The sequence below is a fragment of the Python bivittatus genome, unplaced genomic scaffold (assembly GCF_059951505.1).
Source record: "Python bivittatus isolate LINGU-HERP-01145 unplaced genomic scaffold, Pbiv_v1 ctg000480_np1212, whole genome shotgun sequence".
In the NCBI taxonomy this organism is placed as follows: domain Eukaryota; kingdom Metazoa; phylum Chordata; class Lepidosauria; order Squamata; family Pythonidae; genus Python; species Python bivittatus.
Genome location: NW_028277075.1, coordinates 70,738,427 through 70,760,563, shown reverse-complemented (window position 1 = coordinate 70,760,563; position 22,137 = coordinate 70,738,427). Strand labels below are relative to the sequence as shown.

The 22,137-nt window shown below is 41.9% G+C and overlaps 1 protein-coding gene across 1 annotated transcript; it reads left to right on the top strand.

Moving 5' to 3' along the window:
- Window positions 1-21,441, top strand: LOC148215016 (zona pellucida sperm-binding protein 3-like). Its single transcript, XM_088146246.1, is given in 10 exon segments — window positions 1-3,475; window positions 5,083-5,261; window positions 7,914-8,026; window positions 8,776-8,879; window positions 9,255-9,426; window positions 12,329-12,440; window positions 12,809-12,992; window positions 13,933-14,130; window positions 20,945-21,201; window positions 21,204-21,441. Coding segments are annotated over 10 exon segments (1,428 nt in total). The 5' UTR covers window positions 1-3,405; the 3' UTR covers window positions 21,243-21,441.
- Window positions 21,442-22,137: the final 696 nt, after the last annotated feature.

Genomic DNA, 22,137 nt, shown 5'->3' with positions numbered 1-22,137 from the left:
CCATAAGTAAAAAAAAAATCTAATAAAGAAAATAGAGAAGAAAGAGATCAATCACTAAATTCATAAATCATCATTTCACTTTTTTCTTCTTTAAGCAAAAAGTCCATAAAAGGTTTTCAGTTTTTTGAAAATGTGAGAGATGGATAAAATGTGTTATTATTGACAAAGAAATAGTAGCTTGAGCATGCTAAGAGTGCAGCTGTGTGAGAGAGAAGGAAGTAGTGTTAAGTGTTATGGTTATCAAATAGTGGCAGATGGAGAGGAAGTTGTCTCCTTGTGTGGGACAATGTAAATAAAAATTATTTAACCTGGGGCAGTCTTTATCAGTATAATGCAATTAGCTGAAACCTTGAGCAAATTACCATAGACTTGCAATGGATGAGGTGGGAGGGGCCAGGAAGAAATCATAGAGCGGCCGGAAAGACTGTACACCCTGAGTACCTTAGCCAATGGGGAAAAGGGGAGGGACTTGCGATCGGGAAGGTGTATAATTAGGCCGGAGTGTGTATGTGGGTGTGGCTTCTTATTTGCAGCGAAGCCCACCGGCCTTTGCAAACGCTTCCAATAAAACTTTACTTCTGACGAACCCAGAGAGAGATTTGTGGTGCTTGTTTTGCACAAAAATGCACTTACCGTTTTCTCCCTGACCAAACAGGCCAGTTTTGCCATTTCCGCCAGATCTGACGTTTTCACAATCCATTCCTCCATTGTGGGAATTTCAGTGCTCTGTAAAAATCTCTTGCTTTTTGTGCAGAGTTCAGCCTGTAACTCTGTTGATTAAGGGTCAGAATTATTCCTTCCAGTTTCTCCTGATGGTATTCTCTTTTGTTTCAGTTCGTCACAACCTTATATTCCTTTTTTTTTTGTAATATTCAGATTGGTATCTCTTTCAACAATATTACATCTATGTCGTTGATCTGTAATTTATTATTAAAATTTAATAATAGGTTAACTGAAGCTAGATAATGTTAAAAGTTATTAGCATGAATATCTAAAGACTTTGAGCAACAAGTGCTCTGAAGATATTTCCCAAGGCATATCATTACTCAATAGGCCAGAAGGGTGGGTGGCATAAAGGGGTTTTCATTTAGCATGTTGTGTGAACCAAGTCAGAGAAGGAAAGAGTTCAGAAGAGATCAGAAAATGAACTCAAGAAAGCAAGGTTGCCCTACAGAGGTTTAGAACTTTTCCAACAGGTAAAAACCTTGCTCTCTAGAGAACAAGAGACCTGTTGTACTCAGACGCCATTGAACAAACCTCCTTACTTAAGGGCTTGTGCACAAAGCTCCCGTGGAGTCTCAGACAGATGACACAAGGTGAAAGTCAGATCACCCAGGCCAGTTGTTGCCAGGACCTGCCCAAGTGTTCAGAAATGTTGTATTCTTCTCGAAAAGGAACTTCCAACTTGGGCAACACAAAGTCAACCTACAGAGTCCTCCAGAGAAAGGAGGGGAAATTTCCTCCTACATTTGCAGATGCTCTTCATGAGCTCCTTCCCCCAAATAAAAGCGCAAGGAGAGGATTTCTTTGTTGTCAATCTATTAAATTGCCTTTTGGAGAACTCCATTGACTCTCGAGACTAACCATCCTTCCTCCTGGTTTTTTTACATATATCAGCTGATCAACGGAAGCTAATGAGGCATTGAAGATGTTCCTTAACTTTCCTTAAATGTTCTTTGGAACTGACTTTTTTCAGGGGACCAGATTTGGTTCCCTAACAGCTGTAGAGAGCAAGATTCCAAAGAAGGAAAGACCAGTCCTAGGTGGCAATGCTTGTCTCCTGACACCAGCTGTGTTTGCACAACCCTGACCCAGCCCCTGTGGTTAGTTTAGGGTTCAGGGTTCAGGTAAATGCAGAAAACTGGGTTAACTGAATAAACTATGGTCCAGTTACCCACTGGTAAGTATTCCAGGTGAGGGCAGCTGTCACCTGTTCTCCTGCACTGAAGCAGGAGGGAGAAATGTCTCCCAGGGCTGTCTGAGGGACAAAGAAAGACAGAGGAGAACCTCTGTCTATCCCTACACACTTTTATTCCAAAGTAACAATATAGGCAATGGGGAGGAGCAATAAGCTCTGCTGACTGTTATTTAACTATCTTGGGATTGTGCAGACTCTAAATTTCTACAGACTAAGGGAAGGCAGAGAGGTATTTTGCTCATCTCTTTTTTGTGATGTTTGATCCAAATTGCCCTGCATGATAATCCCACAGGGAAGGCAACAGCAGCTGAGCTGGATTTCATCCTTACCGTAAATGTCTTGATATACCTTTAAGAGTTGCTTGGAAAAGAAAATTACGCCTCGTATTTTTTTGTCTTGTCACTGAAGCTTCAGAATGATGATACTGTGGAAGGAAAATGAATTGCAAGCTGAGGTGCTCTCTCACTGGCAAATTTCAAAGATCCACAGAGCAAGAGAGGATGGGGCTAAAACCAGAACCCAAAGTCCTATTAAATAATTAACCCAGAAAAAGGGCTGTTCCCATTAACACCTCTGCACATATTACAAGGGAGGTGACCTCTCATGGTTGGGATCATAACAACGCTTATGGGCTGTTTTAGGCTGATGTGGGTGTGTCCCCTCCTGTCCAGTCCCTGGTCAGCCTTTTTCTGTACCCAATCTGCAGAAAAGTTGCTACACAGTTGCTGTACTTGTGGTCTATGAGAACTGCCAATAGCACTAGATTATTCTGCTGGCAGTATTGTAAGGAATTGAATCCTTGTTTGATGGCCCAGTATTTATAGCCACACAACATCCAGTTCAGAATGCATGGACACTTGAGAATAAATTTCACTGAACATGTATTATGAATTCTCCCATTTATAGTTCTTTTATTCCTTGTAACACATAGTGAATTTGACTGGGTTTGTTTTATCCATGGTCTGCTGAACAAACCACAACTGCTGGGTTTGCAAATCACACTAAGCCAAAACCAAAGCATTTCTTAGTTCAGTGTATGAGTCCACTTACAATGTCTCGTAACAAAAATGTGTGTACTTCAGTCTATCTAGCATACTGACTTGTTGAATTCAGAGTAGCTGCTATTTTGGGTTAATAGAAACAGAACCTGTAACCTGCAATAAATCTTGGTGACAAATTCTGTTCCTGGCTGCAGAACGCCCTGATTTGGGGATTTGCACAACACGGCAGAACTGCTATTGACAAGGTATGTTATGTGGATTAAGAAATTATGGGGTGTGAACCCAGTCTGAGTATGTCGTATCCCACCTCTGAATTCTCTCCGAGGGGAGGAAGTGGCTACTTGGTTTAGGTAAGGAAATGGATTATACAGTTCCACTGGAAGGAGCCAGGGCAGCCGAGCATTGCATGCGCTATAAATGAGGCCAGCGGGAGGGCCCGGCACTTGGTTGCCACCTGAGAGAAGTCTTGAGTGGTTGCTGTGAACGATGGGGAATCATCTAAGAATATGGGCTTTGTTGCTTTTAATCACTGGTGTTGCTACTCAGAGTGCCTCAGGTAAATACAGAGAAATACAACTTGGAGAAATGGAAAGGGAAGGTGGAAGGATTAATTGGCAGCTCTTTAACTAGCTGTTTTGGTTGTTTGTTTTTGGTGTGCACAAAGCCCACAGAGTCACAGCCTTAAATGTTCTCGTGTTACAAGATGTTTCCTGTTGTTAAAGATCTATTTTGGAAATTATTATTTCTGTGACAACAGCCAATTAGACAAATTATTTTGATTAATAAATGCAAATGAAGGCAGGTGTGTGCAGAGCTCCTACAGGAGACATTAGCTCTGTTCACCCAACATACTTGATCAGATCAGTTGCAAATCTAATGACTGCATTTGTATAATGTACCATTGGGGAAAAACCTCATGAGCACCACAGCTCCCTCTCCCTTCTCAGCTGTTTTTACAGGGAGATTAATCCCGGTTTGTTTGCCTACTCAGTCAAGACCACAAATCCAATACTTGGTGTCCAAACAGTTTATTTGTAAGGGTATGGAGAGCCTGGTCAGTCACACAGGGGCACATTAGCAATGCCCCCAAAGCAAAAAAAACCCTCCCGCTGCAAAATACAGGCTATACCTGCTTTACGAGAACAGATTGCACAAAATCAGCTGCTTTTTTCAACCCTGCTTTGCTTCTTAGAAGCTAACTATGATGTGCAGCCTCACTCTGTTAATTTTTGCATCGATATATTGTGTGCATCTGGAAAACAGGGTAATTCAGTAATCAAACCAAATTAAAGGAGTTGTATGAATTCAGCCAATGTATCAGTTTGAGGGCACCTCTGGAGCAATGCACGCAAGGTAAATTTACAGAATTCCCTGGACCGCAAACTACTAATTGCCTTTTAGTTTTGCATATTGTGATTAGCTCAGGGTTGACAATTGGGTCATTGAATAAGTCATGGTTTAGGTAACCATGGGAAATCAGCATGACGTGTGAAGAGAGCCACTAAATGGCTCAATGGGACTGTAAAGTGCTCTAAAGAGCTTGGTGCCTTAGATGTAGCTAAGAGCTTGATCATAATTTTCTGCCTGTGCAGTTCCTTCATCTGAAGTGGCTGCTTCCATGCAGGTTCCTAAATGTAGGACAAGCTTTGAATATGTAATTGCTTCAGTTACTTGTTGGTTTTACTTACAGAAGGAATGGGGGATGATTCAGAAACTCTGACTTTTGAGCAGAGACTTAAAAAAATAAGGATGGTTTTAGAACAATGCTCTTCTGAAGGCAGTAGACTTGACATAGGGGCTTCAGGCCAGCCACACTGCTCTCTCCTCCCAGAGTCTGCCCTCACTCCCTAATCCCCCAACATCTACCATCTCAGCTGGCTAGTTGCTCTGCCAAATGTAAGGCCAGCTCTGAAGCCAGTTGTTGAGGACCAACCAGAAAAGAGGCCCTTATGTCTTGCTCCTGGCCTCTTGGAGGCATCTTGTACCATGTGGACAATGGTATCCTCAACTGATTGGAGCACTGATTTGACCCCCTGGATCCTCCATTTCTTCTCAGGAGCATAATGGTGCCATTCATGAAAACCCCTGCATATTCCCGGTTGTGGAGAAGTATGCTGATTTCAAAGGTTGCTCTAGCCTGACCCATTCTTATATTTTCTGCAGTTTCGGTGTCATGTGGAAGCTCGCATCTAGTGATCACTGTGCCTGTGGATCTCTTTGGGACTGGCGTGGTAGTTAATGCCAATGAACTGATTCTGGGATCTGGCTGTACAGTGACAGCTGTACATTCAGATATTCTCCTGCTGGAGTACCCTCTCTTTGCTTGTGGGGCCACCAGAGAAGTAAGGAAGCACTGCATTTGGAATTTTATGGATAGTTTTAATTAAATAGGCTTCTACAGCAACACTACTTGAGAAGGCAAGTGCCCTTCTGGATAATAGCAGTAGAACGTCAGAACCACTACATCTGTATTTTGTTAGTGAGCTAAACAGAATGAATTCAGTGCAAGGTACAATCAAGATGTTCCTCTGGAGGTCTAGCCTGAACATTCTTCCTTGTAGTTTTAACCTCCTCGTTATGGTCCTGCCATAAGTCCACTCCCTCTTCTATGCAACAATCTTAAGGTATTTGAAGACTACTCTCACATCCCCCCTCAGTCATTTCCTTTATAGGCGAGTCATACCCAGAGCCTTTAATTATACCTCATAGGGCTTGGTTTCCAGACCATCTCACCATCTTGGTCATACTTTTCTGAAGTTGCTTCAAGGTGTCATTTTTGAATGGAACCCAGAACACTGTATTCCAAGTGGAGTCTGTCCAGGGCATAGGAGAATGGAATGATGGCTTTCCCATGATCTGAATCCATGGGAAATTGTGTCCTGAAAGTTATTCAGCAACAATTGTTGGATCTGTTCTACAGGTTCAGATACCAGTATTGGGATGGTATCAGTAATAAACAGTGCTTATAAACTTACAAGCATACCACAATGTATACATTTCTCCAAAGAGTTTTCATTTAGTTTTATTTATGGCCAAAAACTCAGATAGCAAACTACAAATATAATCTAAAATTTGGCATTAGATAAAACAGTTTAAGATATAAAATAATTAAGAAATAGTACATAAAACATGTAAAACTCCAGCTTCTTGATGTGTTACTAAATACCTTGTTTTTATAGCGATAGTTTAGAAATTGGTTGTTGCTGCTACAATTTAAGGATTTTTATCTGTGTTTAAAATTTTAATATATTCAGAAATATATTTTCCTGGTCTTGATTTTGAAATTGGCTGTATAATATCCTGCCAAAAACTCTTGTAAAATTCACAATACAATAAAATATGATCCACCATTTCAAGGTCAATACCACTCAATTGACTGGTTGATTATGTGCCATGAAAACAGTGTCAACTCTTATCAACCAGATAGACAGATTTTCTCCATAATGATCTGTCCCTAATCTGGTCCTTCAGGTCTTCCAATGTTGCCCCCGTCACCACTATAACTGAGTCCATCCACATCGCTGTTGGTTGTGCTCTTCTCTTTCCTACTACCTTTCTCACTCAGCATTAGAGCCTTTTCAGCATCAGAGAGCTAGGTCTATGCATAATGCGTCTAAAGTAGGATAATTTGAGCCTGGTCATTTGTGTCTCCAATGAGAACTCTGAATTGATTTGTGCAATGATCCATGCTTGTTTTCTAGGCTATCCACAGTATTCTCAGGAGTCTTCTTCAATACCAATGTTCAAAAGTGCCAATACTCTTTCTATCCTGCTTCTTCAAAGTCCAGCTTTCTCTTCCATAGAGTGTCACAGGGAATACCATTCTGGTCTTTGTAGTATAGGCACATCAGGATATCTGAATATTTTTTCCAAGGCCTTCATGGCTGCTCTACCAAGTGCTAATCTGCAGCGTACTTCTTGACTGCTTGTTCCTTTACCATTATGGTGGATCCCAAAAGGCAGAAGCTATCTGCCACTTCAGGATCTTCATTATCAATTCTAAGGCTGGTGTTGTACCTGCTGCCATTAGTTTGGTCTTCTTTATATTTCATTTTAGTCCCATTTTTTCACTATGCTCCTTGACCTTGCAGATCCTTTGCTTTTTCGGCTATTAGAACAATGTCATCAGCATAGCGCAGCTTCTTGATGTGTCTTCCTCCACTTTTAAAACCATGCTCATCCTCTTCCAATCCAGCTTCTCTTAATATATATTCAACATATAGGTTGAATAAATAAGGGAAGAATATATGACCTCATCTCACTCCTTTGCCAACCTGGAGCCAGTCTGTTTCGCCATGTTCTGTCCCTACTGGGGCTTCCTGAGTATCGGCCATATCAGACTGACACATGTGAGCCCTCTTCTCCGAACTCTGTTCAGTCTTCTCTGCCACCTGCTGCTGCTGTCTCCTTAAGGAGCTGTGCTATGCTGGGAGCTCTGTCGGAATTGCACAATGGTGCTAGACTGCTCAGCTGGGAGGACAGGAAGAGCTTGAACTCTGTGGCCTGGTTGGTGCAAGGCTGGAATGGCAGAACAGTGGACTGATGTACCAGGCTGAAATGGCAGGAGCAACACTCCCACCCCCATATGCACACTGTCTCCCAAGCAGAGAGTGGAGGAATTCAGAAGTCAGAATTTGCTGGCTATATAAGGAAAGCAAAGGAGAGAAATCCTAAATATGGTAGCTCTCTCTATTTACGACTGTGATCACTTTTCATTCTTCCCAACTCAACAGAATGTTGGAACAAAATTATGCAAAATCTAAATAATAGTGTTTGTCCGTGAGTCAGAACAGAGGTGTTAGACATAGGGTAAGGGTCAGCTGGTAGAGGCAGCAATATCTTATTGAATTCACGTTTGTTTATTCAAGGATGGATGAATGGCACCTTAAGTCAGCAGTGGGGACAGGCCCTTAGTCATCTTAGAACGTTACGTTTTCTAAAAACCTGGAACAGACTTAACATTAGTTTCTGCATATTTCTTATCTGACCCCTAGCTTCTTCCGAGCAGCATCCATTATAGGAACATTCTCCACTATGTGCCGTCAGCTCCAGATGGGGTGATCCGGACCAATCCATTCTCCCATGCTATCAACTGTTTCTATCCTAGGTAAGTCATGGAGTAACATGCTGGTGAGAGAAGCTAAATAGTTTCAGCCGTAATTACTCCATGTCTCTATAGATCGAGTCGCAAATACTGAAATGTGGGACTCTAGCTTCCCTCGTTTGTTATCGACAGTATTGAAAGCAGACCAAGAAGCGACTTATGTAGAACATCTCTTACATGCTTGGCACTGGCATAATTGCCACCGGTCTCCTGAGCTCTGAGATTAATTTGAATTGGATTTGCACTTAACTGCATCTTCCCTTGTAGGAAGTTTTATAATGTCATTTATCCAACTTCTAGTGGATAAATTAGAAGAAGAAGCTGATCACAAATTTTAGAAGCACTGAATTCAAAGACTGGAGTCCTAGTAAAGTGTGAAAATTTAGTCTTTCTCCACTAACACATCTGGCCAAAAAAATATTTGTTTATTTACTGTATTTATTTACCTATCATATTTATATGGCCGCCCATCTCACAAAACGTGACTCTGGGTGATGTATAGAGGACAGCAAAGAGGATAAGGGCAATGCCTCCTTTCCCAAGCAGCAATTTCTCTTCCCTCCGTAAGGGTAAGGTTCTGCCAAAGACTGCTAGAGAGAGAAGCTCTCAGACCTCTTCATTCCTGGGATTTCAAACAGTAGTAGATGGTCCTGTCGATGTTCCTCTTTGCAACATCAAGCGTTTCATAGAATGATTATCTCGTGGAAAGCAAAAGAGGATGAGACTAGTTGAGACTTGGTTTCTATATCTAGGTTGTGGAACATCTCTTCCCTTGGTCTCCGACCGACTTGGATCCCTTTCAGTTCTACCGTGATGGACACACAGAGTCTGGCCTTTGCACTGGAAGTCTACGACAGTGAGTGTGCTAACCAAGTAGAATACCATTTTCACTGACTTAGAGAAAGTTGTAGTATTAAGTAAAGTTGCCTACCTGAGTTCAATGAGAGATCGGAGGGTGTTTTGAAAGAAGACTGTTTGCCTGTGCTGTGTAGATGGGATAGAGAGAGAGATAGGTAGCCCTTTTTAAATCCCCAATGGGCATTTGAAAGAATATTTAAAGCACTAAAACCATATCATTGAAATTTGCATTGGGGAAAGGAGGGGCTTGGGAAATTACCAAAAAAAAAAAAAAAAAGATTTTGGGGTTGCCCGCAGGCTGCAAGTTGTTTTATCTGTGATGATTTATCTGTGATGTTGATCTGTGATGCTCTATTAAAATATTGCTTTTTAGGTAGCTGGTCACAACTGATGCCTGACCCTACTTACTATCTTGGGGACCTCATCAACATCCAGGCATCAGTAAGAAAGGATAACCATGTACCACTGAGAATCTATGTGGATGAATGTGTCGCTCGCCCAAATGCAGAATCCTCTGTGAAATATGAGGTCATCACAAACCATGGGTAAGTCGCTGATAGTACGGGCACAGCAAAGTGAAATGCGGTCGTCATTATCTTTACAAATAGCCTCATGTTTCTTAGTAGAAATAAGCATCTATAGCTGGGTTCCTACTTATTGTTTGTTTGTTTTATTTATTTTAATTTCCAAGGACCTTGACGGTAAATTCTGTTCAGTTATTTGCTTGGAAGTGAATGGTGCTCAGTTCTCAGCCCCACAATTTACCAGGCGTTCTGAGCTCGGTTGGAAACTAAAATAGCTGAGGGCTCGGACCGTCTGGTAAATTCTGGGGCTGAGAACTTTCCTGCCAATAATTGTCACCACTGGAGGGGCACACATCTTTCAGCACATTTATACCATCTTCAAAAAACATATAGGTGCCCCAAAGTGGCTGCTGGAGGGCAGAACTATTCTGAGCTGAACTTGTGTCCAAAGATAGAGAAGGAGGTTCTCCTTGTTCTTCTCCCATGTGAGTTCTCAGACTCAACCCGAGAGAAAAGTAGTGACTGGGGAGCAGCATTCTGGGACCTGTAGAAATCCACAGCAACTGTTTATCACCCCTAAAATGAACCCCCACAACCAACCCATCCTTTGGCAAACTGAAGTATCTTTTTTTTAAATAAAAACTTTATTATATTATATAGAAAGTACAGTTAAAATACAAAACAGAGTACAGCAAAGAAAGAAGATAGAACTAAAAGAAAAAAGAGAAAAATTAAAATAGTGAGAATAGAAAAATGAAACAGAAAGTGACTTCCGACTCTCTCCAATACAGATATAGCTACAAATTGAAAGAAAATTAATCTCTTACCACTAATTAATCCAAATGCACATTATTTCTATCAACACAAAACATCTATTCATTAAAACCCACAATCAGACCCTCATTTTTTCCCCACACAAGCACATAATCTAAGAAGGGTTGCCATCAGGAGACAAATTTAGAAACAGTATTATCTCTTATTAACGCTGTTAACTTTGCCGTTTGAGCCAAATTAATTAATTTGATGATCCATTGTTCCACTGTAGGTATTTGTGGATCCTTCCATCTTTGTGCATATAACAGTCTTGCAGCTGTGATTAGAATAGAATAGAATAGAATAGAATAGAATAGAATAGAATAGAATAGAATAGAATAGAATAGAATAGAATAGAATAGAATAGAATAGAAATCTTTATTGTCATTGTACAACTTGTACAACAAAATTAATGCCACCCCAGTGCAGCTTTAAAAATATAAAAACCATAAAACACATAAAACACATAACACACATAAAACACATATAACACAACCTTCACATTCCATATTGCACAACCCCTGATGTTATATACATCATATATATATGATGATATACTATATATATATATAGTATACATCTATATAGTGATATATACAAAAGCAAAGTTCCATCTTGTTTCTCCAGTCCTTTCTCCATCAAACCCAATAAAAACAATTCTGGGTTGTTGTTTTTTTAATGCTCACTTTAAGAATTTTTTGAATAGCAATACATATCTGATCCCAAATTTTTTTAGCCTTTTCACAGGTCCACCAAAGATGATCAAAGGTTCCTTCACCCTGCAAACATTTCCAACAAACATTTGTTACACCAGCATACATTTTTGATAATTTATCAGGAGTTAAGTACCAACGATACATCATTTTATAAAATTTTTCTTTTAAATTATAATTCAGCATAAATTTCAAACCTTTATTCCACATATTTTCCCATTGTTCCAACATAATATTGTATCTGAAGTTTTTAGCCCATTTCATCATGCATTCCTTGACTTGTTCATCTTCTAGATTCATTGTAACAACATCTTATATATTTTACCAATAACATGTTCATCATTTGTGTGAAGTTGAATCTCAAAATAAGTTGTTTCATTAACAAATCTATAATTCTTTTTGTCCAGCTTGAAACGTTCAAACAATTGCATATGAGTAAACAAATGACATACAGTATAAAACCTTCTAACTCTAACTGTTCTCTTCTTTTAAAGCTTGGTTCACCCTCCTCAAAATCTAACAAGTCTTTATATTTTAACCACTTCATTTGTCCCACATTTTCTCTTCTAAAATGAACCCCCAGAACCAACCCATCCTTTGACAAACTGAAGTCTCAAAGCCATGCAGTGATATTATGGTTTAGCATGATGAAAGAAGCTGGCTACTATGTCATCATCATGTTAACCTGAACCTAGATTCAGAGGAAATTACTTCTGTTTCCAAAATGTATAGAAATGGTAATGATTTCCCAACTCTCAAAATGAAGGTCTGTGAGCTTCTTTCTAAAGTAAGGTGTTTATCTGGAAATCTACCACCTCTACTGCTACTAGCTTACAGGCAGGGGTCAAGAGTATCAAAATGGTGATATCCCACTTTATTTTGTACAACTTAATGTGGTGTACGTAATGCTCCCCCCTCCTATTTTCCAGTAGGGAGTAAGGAACATGACCTTAATGGAGATATGCAGGTGCTGTTTCCTAGGCAAAAGAGGCTAAAGTATTTTTAAACTCAACAACATCTAGATAACATTCAGGACCGGCTCAGACACCTCCTCTAATTCACTGAACTATAAGAAGGAAGAGAGGTACAGCACAATCAGACCTGCAAGATTCTGTTATTGTACCCAATCTCAATAAAAGTAGTTTTAGCCATCCTGTGGTGTTGATTTCATGGTCTGGTCTACCTAGTGGGGCTGACATTTCCCCACAACAACAAACCTGTCATGTGGGTTGGGCTTAGACAGAGTTTCTGGCTCAAAGCCACCTAGTTGGCAGTTGTGCCTGCAATTGTAATACTGTTGACACACACACACACACACACACACACACACACACAAAGTCATAATTAGAAGTATTGATAACATGAGACCATTCATGTTATCTCTGTCTATCCTGCAGGTGCTTTGTAGATGGGCAGCACAGCGGCTCCCATTTTCTTGCCATGCGAGAAGATGGGTTTCTCCGTTTCCAGCTGGATACATTTACCTTCACTGGAGCCTCCAACAATCAGGTTAAGAGAGGATGGGAAGAAATGGAAATTGAATTTCTAAATGTAGGGTTAATATTATACTTGATTTGTGGCTGGGTAAGAGTTGGGGTGGAATATCTAAGAGCATATACATAGATGTGATGTCTCATCACCTTCAACAGGTAAGAAAGCCACCCTCCTAATTTACTTTTGGAGCTGCCTGTATTGAGGGGAGGTATTGAACTGGGATGAATCCTCCTTATCCATCTCAACAGATGCTTGATGATATGCCAATAATAGCAGATGCTTCTGTATAGGCGACTACCTATATGTCCAACTATCTCAAGGTCTTCCCTTGCCTGAATATGAGATTCTAAGTTACTATCTAATATCTGTTCTGATTCTTTTAGATCTCCCTCATCTGCCACTTGAAGGCAGTACCTGTTGGCTCAGCAAACCATCTCAATAAGGCCTGCTCCTATGATCGTGCTACTGCAACCTGGAACTCTCATGAAGGGGTTGATTGCTCCTGCTGTGCATCTCACAGTGGCTGTGGCAGCAAAAGAAGAAAAAGGAGGCAGCAGCAGAGGAGAGGTAGCATGACCTCCCATTCCCCATTAGAATGGTCCATCTCAGGCATCTGATGGATCTGTAGGAAGCTTGTCCAGTGATCCCATTGATTGCCTGCTTGGCCTCTGGTGCCAGGAGGAGACTTGGGCTCTTGGCAAGATTGCTCCCTGGGTGCCAATCCCTGTTGGTCAGTCCCAGCATGTCCCTTGGTTTTCTGAGAAATGAAGTGCTAGAAGCAATGCCTGGAGCACCTGTGGAGAAAGATGAGAGCTCCTGGAATTGCTGGTTTTAATTAATAAAGCCCCTTATAGATTGGAGCCTAGGTACCCACAGGATATATCTGTCCTGAGGTGAAATGCTGGTGGTGCCCCATTTTCATGAGGTGAGAGGGGCTGAAGCTGCAAGACCTTATTTCTGGGTAATGGTACCTGTGTTCTGAAACAGCCACTGGAAGCAAGATTAGCCCCCTCTGTGGTAGCTTTCCAGAGGTTAGTGGAAACAGAGCTCTTTCAGAGGACATTTGGGGATTAACGCCATCTGAGTTCATTGGTTGCTGCTTTTTTTCTTGTTCTTTATACTTTGGGTCAAGGTTTTTTTTAACCATGGACACTTTAATCATTACTGGAGACTCCAAGATCTCCAAGAGTCCAGTATATAAGTTTTATAAATAATATCCATTTTGCAGGATAATGCTTGAGCTTCGTATTTGTTCAGCAAAGTGATGCTTTATTCACTGGCTTTGTTTGGCACCTGCCCAAATAGAGGTAGCCAGTTTGTTTCTCCATATTAGCAGACTTTGGGGTAATTTTGGATTTCTAATGTCCATAAAATCATGTATCCCAAGCAGAATCAAAAGAACAATGTGGAGAACCTGAACCATATTGTGGAAGACAGTGGGACAATAATGTGTGGAACTGCAGGGCAAGCAGGGCTGAAGTCCAAGTTTTTATCTGCCTTTTTCCAGGAACCCTTGGAGAAGTAGATCTCAGGCTTGGTCCCATTGAACTGAAAGTGGAGCAGGTGCACTCCTCCTTGCTGAATGGCTCCACTGTGGCCAGCCCTGCCCCTGCTGCGTCCAACAGACCTCATGCTGCTGGGCCACCTCTGAACCCGTTGGTGAACATTATCATGAGGAAAGAAGGAGTGAAAGAAGATGCCTCAGGTGAGAGCACCACATTTTTCCATGTTTAGATGGGTTGAGATTTGGGGTGGGGGGACAGGACTGAGGCCGTGGATATGGTGATGTTTTGCAGAGCAGTTGGCGAGATGGCAAACAACACGTTTCTTCCTTCACGCTGTGGTGGCTGCTGGTTCTGGCTTCAGTAGGGATAAGTGTATCAGGCGTTCTTTATGCTCCAATTATTTCTGTCCAAGTAAACGCGTGTCTGTAAGAAAGGGTTGTAAGCACGATTGGGAGGGAGAGTAAGTCTTTAATTATAAACTAACTCGTTTTGTTTATAATTAAAGCTGCCTGCAAGTACTATAGAATTTCACTTGGGATTCCTGAGAGTCGAGGAGCTGAATCAGTGTCTTTCTAAGGATGGATTTTCCTTCTGATCTGTAGGGAATAATACAGGGTCAAGGTTTCCTTTTTCCAGAGAAGTACCTTTTTTCTGTGAACTCTTTTAACCAATTTATTATGGTTAAAGATCTCATGGCTGAATTAAGCTTAGTTGGATACATGAGATCCTGTCATTAGAGTCCTTAGGGTTCTCTGAGCTTGGTTGTTTTCTTGCAGATGTTTCGTTACCTCACTAGGTAACATCTTCAGCATTGAAGATGTTACCTGGTCATGTATGCAATCAAACAACCAAGCTCAGAGAACACCAAGGACTCCACAGTTCAGTTCTGAGCTACATATATTATCTTGGTAACTGTCATTAGGCTAAATATTTGAAGCAGCCCTTTGCTACAAAATCTTGATAATCGGCAAATGGCTCAATTATGAAGGACTGGAGGGTCAAAATACAGATTCTGAGGCTTCCTGCACTAATCAGGTATTTCCAGTGCATGAAGAGCAGGTCCTTTATACGATCCGAGCTTGGCGTTCTCCAAATGTGATACATTTCAGCTCTCAGGGCTTTTCCCCATTGCCTGCCTCACTGATGAATGAAGGCAAAGCCATGGGGACGCAGCCAAAAAGAATGATTGCCAGGGCATGTTTGTACTATAGCTAGGTGCACGTGGGGAAAAGCACCCAGCACCAGGGTAGGAAAGGCTGTCCCAGGGGAGTATTTTTTTCAGTGGCCTTTAAAATCTAAAGATATAGGAGATATTCAAAGAGAAAGCCACAGCTGTGTTCATAACATACAGTTAGCAGGTGCCTCGTGGCATTTGCATTAGATCAGATGTTACCTATACAGCAAACATTCCCTCCGTGTAAAACCACCAAGACTTTCTTTGGAGCCCTGGTTTATTCCCAGAACCTGTATGTGAACCCAAAGATCGAAAGTGGTGCATAAAATAAGTGTGCACTGGCACCTTTGCAGCATACAGCGAGTAGCAGGAGGCACTACAATTGCCACCGGTCTCCTGAGCTCTGAGATTAATTTGAATGGGATTTGCACTTAACTGCATCTTCCCTTGTAGGAAGTTTTATAATGTCATTTATCCAACTTCCAGTGGATAAATTAGAACAAGAAGCTGATCACAAATTTTAGAAGCACTGAATTCAAAGATTGGAGTCCTAGTAAAGTCTGAAAATTTAGTCTTTCTCCACTAACACATCTGGCTGTCAAAATATTTGTTTATTTACTGTATTTATTTACCTATCATATTTATATGGCCGCCCATCTCACAAAACGTGACTCTGGGTGATGTATAGAGGACAGCAAAGAGGATAAGGGCAATGCCTCCTTTCCCAAGCAGCAATTTCTCTTCCCTCCGTAAGGGTAAGGTTCTGCCAAAGACTGCTAGAGAGAGAAGCTCTCAGACCTCTTCATTCCTGGGATTTCAAACAGTAGTAGATGGTCCTGTCGATGTTCCTCTTTGCAACATCAAGCGTTTCATAGAATGATTATCTCGTGGAAAGCAAAAGAGGATGAGACTAGTTGAGACTTGGTTTCTATATCTAGGTTGTGGAACATCTCTTCCCTTGGTCTCCGACCGACTTGGATCCCTTTCAGTTCTACCGTGATGGACACACAGAGTCTGGCCTTTGCACTGGAAGTCTACGACAGTGAGTGTGCTAACCAAGTAGAATACCATTTTCACTGACTTAGAGAAAGTTGTAGTATTAAGTAAAGTTGCCTACCTGAGTTCAGTGAGAGATTGGAGGGTGTTTTGAAAGAAGACTGTTTGCCTGTGCTGTGTAGATGGGATAGAGAGAGAGATAGGTAGCCCTTTCTAAATCCCCAATGGGCATTTGAAAGAATATTTAAAGCACTAAAACCATATCATTGAAATTTGCATTGGGGAAAGGAGGGGCTTGGGAAATTACCAAAAAAAAAAGATTTTGGGGTTGCCCGCAGGCTGCAAGTTGTTTTATCTGTGATGATTTATCTGTGATGCTCTATTAAAATATTAGTGGGGACGCAGTGGTGCAGTGGCTTAATGGCGCTGAAAGTTGCCGGCCAGAAATGGTCGACGCTTCAGCAGTTCAAGTCCAACCTTCACGTTAGCAGGGTGAGCTCCTGTTTCCTCCCCAGTTCCTGTCAACCCAACAGGTCGAAAACTCACGTGAATAGATAAATGGGTACTCTCACTCCAGTGGGAGGAAAAATGCTGGCGGCGCCTTGCAAAAAGGAGTTGGGAGCAGTTGTCGGTAAGCGCGAAAAACCGTGCACGCCCGAAAAGGGCGCGAAGCAACGGAAACCCCGCCTCCTGCGCTTGCCAGCTGGGCTCTGCTCTAGGAAGGAGGCACTAGCAAACCACTTCCGAAACACCTTGCCTTGAAAACTGCAAGGACTCGTCCAAGCAGTCACTGCAGAGTCGGTAACGACTGAGCGCAGATTCAAAAAAAAAAAAAAATTAAAATATTGCTTTTCAGGTAGCTGGTCACAACTGATGCCTGACCCTACTTACTATCTTGGGGACCTCATCAACATCCAGGCATCAGTAAGAAAGGATAACCATGTACCACTGAGAATCTATGTGGATGAATGTGTCGCTCGCCCAAATGCAGAATCCTCTGTGAAATATGAGGTCATCACAAATCATGGGTAAGTCGCTGACAGTACGGGCACAGCAAAGTGAAATGCAGTTGTCATGATCTTTACAACTAGCCTCATGTTTCTTAGTAGAAGTAAGCATCTATAGCTGAGTTCCTACTTATTACTTATTTATTTATTTTGTTTGTTTTATTTATTTTAATTTCTAAGGACCTTGACAGTAAATTCTGTTCAGTTATTTGCTTGGAAGTGAATGGTGCTCAGTTCTCAGCCACAGAATTTACCAGGCGTTCTGAGCTCGGTTGGAAACTAAAATAGCTGAGGGCTCGGACTGTCTGGTAAATTCTGAGGCTGAGAACTTTCCTGCCAATAATTGTCACCACTGGAGGGGCATGCACTTTTCAACACATTTATACCATCTTCGAAAAACATATAGGTGCCCCAAAGTGGCTGCTGGAGGGCAGATCTATTCTGAGCTGAACTTGCGTCCAAAGATAGAGAAGTAGGTTCTCCTTGTTCTTCTCCCATGTGAGTTCTCAGATTCAACCCGAGAGAAAAGTAGTGATTGGGGAGCAGCACTTTGGAACCTGTAGAAACCCATGGTGACTGTACCACCCCTAAAATGAACCCCCAGAACCAACCCATCCTTTGGCAAACTGAAGTATCAAAGCCATGCAGTGATATTATGGTTTAGCATGATGAAAGAAGCTGGCGACTATGTCATCACCATGTCAACCTGAACCTAGATTTGGAAGAAATTACTTCTGTTTCCAAAACGTATAGAAATGGTAATGATTTCCCAACTTTCAAAATAAAAGTCTATGAGCTTCTTTCTAAAGTAAGGTGTTTATCTGGAAATCTACCACCTCTACTGCTACTAGCTTACAGGCAGGGGTCAAGAGTATCAAAACGGTGATATCCCACTTTATTTTGTACAACTTAATGTATTGTACGTAATGCACCCCTCGCCTATTTTCCAGTAGAGAGTAAGGAACGTGACCTTAATGGAGATACGCAGTGCTGTTTCCTAGGCATAAGGGGCTAAAGTATTTTTAAACTCAACAATGTCTAGATAACATTCAGGACCGGCTCAGACACCTCCTCTAATTCACTGAACTATAAGAAGGAGGAGAGGTACAGCACAATCAGACCTGCAAGATTCTGTTATTGTAGCCAATCTCAATAAAAGTAGTTTTAGCCATCCTGTGGTGTTGATTTCATGGTCTGATCTACCTAGTGGGGCTGACATTTCCCCACAACAACAACAACAAACCCATTGTGTGGGTTGGGCTTAGAGTTTCTGGCTCACAGTCACCTAGCTGGCAGTTGTGCCTGCCATTGTAATACTGTTGACACACACACAAGTAAAGTGATAATTAGAAGTATTGATAACATGAGACCATTCATGTTATCTCTGTCTATCCTGCAGATGCTTTGTAGATGGGCAGCACAGCGGCTCCCATTTTCTTGCCATGCGAGAAGATGGGTTTCTCCGTTTCCAGCTGGATACATTTACCTTCACTGGAGCCTCCAACAATCAGGTTAAGAGAGAGGATGGGAAGAAATGGAAGTTGAATTTCTAAATGTAGAGTTAATATTATATTTGATTTGTGGCTGGGTAAGAGTTGGGGTGGAAAATCTAAGAGCATATACGTAGATGTGATGTCTCATCACCTTCAAAAGGTGGGTAAGAAAGCCATCCTCCTAATTTACTTTTGGAGCTGCCTGTATTGAGGGGAGGTATTGAACTGGGGTGAATCCTCCTTATCCATCTCAACAGAAGCTTGATGATATGCCAATAATAGCAGATGCTTCAGTATAGGGGATTACCTATAGTCCTAGGTACCCGCACGATATATCTGTCCTGAGGTGAAATGCTGGTGGTGTCCCATTTTCATGAGATGAGAGGGGCTGAAGCTATAAGACATTATTTCTGGGTAATGGTACCCGTGTTCTAAAACAGCCACTGGAAGCAAGATTAGCCCCCTCTGTGGTAGCTTTCCAGAGATTAGTGAAAACAGAGCTCTTTCAGAGGACATTTGGGGATTAACGCCATCTGAGTTCATTGGTTGCTGCTTTTCTTCTTCTTCATTTTGGGTCAAGTTTTTTTAACCATGGACACTTTAATCATTACTGGAGACTCCAAGATCTCCAAGAGTCCAGTATATAAGTTTTATAAATAATATCCGTTTTGCAGGATAATGCTTGAACTTCGTATTTGTTCAGCAAAGTGATGCTTTATTCACTGGCTTTGTTTAGCACCTACCCAAATAGAGGAAGCCAGTTTGTTTCTCCATATTAGCAGATTTTGGGGTAATTTTGGATTTCTAATGTCCATAAAATCATGTATCCCAAGCAGAATCAAAAGAACAATGTGGAGAACCTGAACCATATTGTGGAAGACAGTGGGACAATAATGTGTGGAACTGCAGGGCAAGCAGGGCTGAAGTCCGAGCCTTTATCTGCCTTTTCCAGGAACCCTTGGAGAAGTAGATCTTAAGCTTGGTCCCATTGAACTGAAAGTGAGCAGACGCACTCCTCCTTGCTGAATGGCTCCACTGTGGCCATCCCTGCCCCCGCTGCGTCCAACAGACCTTGGTTGTTTTCTTGCAGACGTTTCGTTACCTGCCTGGTACTGTCTGCAATGAAACAATCAAGCTCAGAGAACACCAAGGACTCCACAGTTCAATTCTGAGCTACGTATATTCTCTTCTCTTCGTAACTGTCATTATGCTAAATATTTGAAGCAAGCCTTTGCTATAAAACCTTGATAATCAGCAAATGGCTCAACTATGAAGGACTGGTGGGTCAAAATACAGATTCTGATGCTTTCTGCACTAATCATGTATTTCCAGTGCATGAAGAGCAGGTCCTTTATACGATCCCAGCTTGGCGTTCACCAAATGTGATACATTTCAGCTCTCAGGGCTTTTCCCCACTGCCAAATTAAACTACTCTTGAATCATCCTTGAGTCAGCAGAAAACTACCAGAGAGAAATGTGTTGTCCCTGCTGCCAATCCTTTTCCTGCCCCTCTCGCCTCTGTTCCCAGCCCGTGTCCATCAGCTGACTTCTCTCTCATGGTTCCTTCACCTGAAGGCTGCCTTGGGCTGTGTCAAAATAAGCAGCAAGCAGTATTTAAACTCTGATACAGCCAAGGGCCACATCAGCCTGCCTCGCTGATGAATGAAGGCAAAGCCATGGGGACGCAGCCAAAAAGAACGATTGCCAGGGCATGTTTGTACTATAGCTAGGTGCACGTGGGGAAAAGCACCTAGCACCAGGGTAGGAAAGGCTGTCCCAGGGGAGTATTTTTTTCAATGGCCTTTAAAATCTAAAGATATAGGAGATATTCAGAGAGAAAGCCAGAGCTGTGTTCATAACGTACAGTTAGCAGGTGCCTCGTGGCATCTGCATTAGATCAGATGTTACCTACCTGATTTGTATCAAATCAAATCTTTTTGACGGTCATAGACCAGCATCATTGTAACATGCATGCTCAACCCAGGTCTAAGCCAAGAGAAACATTCCCTCCGTGTAAAACCACCAAGACTTTCTTTGGAGCCCTCGTTTATTCCCAGAACCTGTATGTGAACCCAAAGATCGAAAGCAGTGCAAAAAATAAGCATGCACTGGCACCTTTGCAGCATACAGTGAGTAGCAGGAGGCACTACAATTTGGGGTTGAAATGAAGAGCGCTCCGGCTCTGAGATGATTTCCAGACAGCCTTCTAAAATGCTTGGGAGAATGAACAGGTCTAGGAGGCACTCAGGGTTCTAGCTGCCCACTGACTCAGTTTGCCATCATCTCCGTGAATTGCCAGTCTGACTTTCCATCCTGTCTTTGTCCCATCTTCTCCTCCCTGCAGGGCTTTGCCTCCCCTTTTCCACTGCCACTGTGGTCATATTAGTCGCCTGTTCCTTCGTGGTACTGGTGTCCGTCCTGGGCTGTTACTGCTCTAACAAACACTCACACAGAGGATACCACATGGGGACAGTCCAGGCGGTTTTGAGGGAAACTAGTGCTGTGGCCGTGGCACCTGCATCGTTTGGAACGTCTGGCACTGGAACCTCTGGACAGTCCAGCATCACTGCGAAGAAACCTGATGGTGTAGTTGCTACATGTTAGAAGGACAACCTACTTCTCTGTGGGTAGCAATTATTTAAGAAATAAATACTGCCGGTGCAAAACAGAACGTGTAGTCGTGTGATTTGTATCAAATCAAATCGTTTTGACGATCATAGACCAGCATCATTGTAACATGCATGTTCAACCCAGGTCTAAGCCAAGAGAAATTTCAGAGGTTCCGGTATTAACCCAAGTTTAGGGCTCACGGTATAAACAGCTGGTGACATTTCTAAGGAAATCCAGAGTATCTCCAACAGCAAAACTAGCTTGTTGGGTTTTCACTCTGCAAATACATCTCATCTGCTATCATTGGACATACATTTCTTATCACAAAAACACCACTGGCTATTAATTGCTTTGTTGATCAGCTGAAACACAACTGCGGATATCACCTGCCCTTGTCACATTTTAAGAAGCTTATCTTCAGCCATCCACATGAAGGGCTATATTTAGAAATCTTTAATGCTCAAGAATTAGAGAGTACGGCACTGAAATGTCCTCCTCAGTTCATGTGAACCCTTCCTCCAAACCTCCCTTAAACTGTGTGGTAGGCTAAATTGGCATTAGGCATTTGGCCACAGTTGTCTCATCCAAGCAAAATTACTTAGTTAAAATAAATCCTATAAAAATAAGTCCAGTAAAAATTTAAAAACTATTATTAAAATTAGTAAAATTTACTGGCAGGCACTCCAAAACATATCAGAGGAGCTCAGTTAGCTTAAAAAAGAAAACAAAATTATCATAGGGAGCTCAGGAAAGAAGCTGCTGCTCCCTCGCCTCCCCAGGTCCGGCCTCCTCCAAACCTCATTATAACACATCTCACACACCTGATCTTCAGATGGGTGGGAAACTATTCTAGTATTCGGTTGCTCAAGAGGTTCTGGACACAGCTTGCGTACGTAGACTGGGCATAAGGGAAGATTCACAGCAACA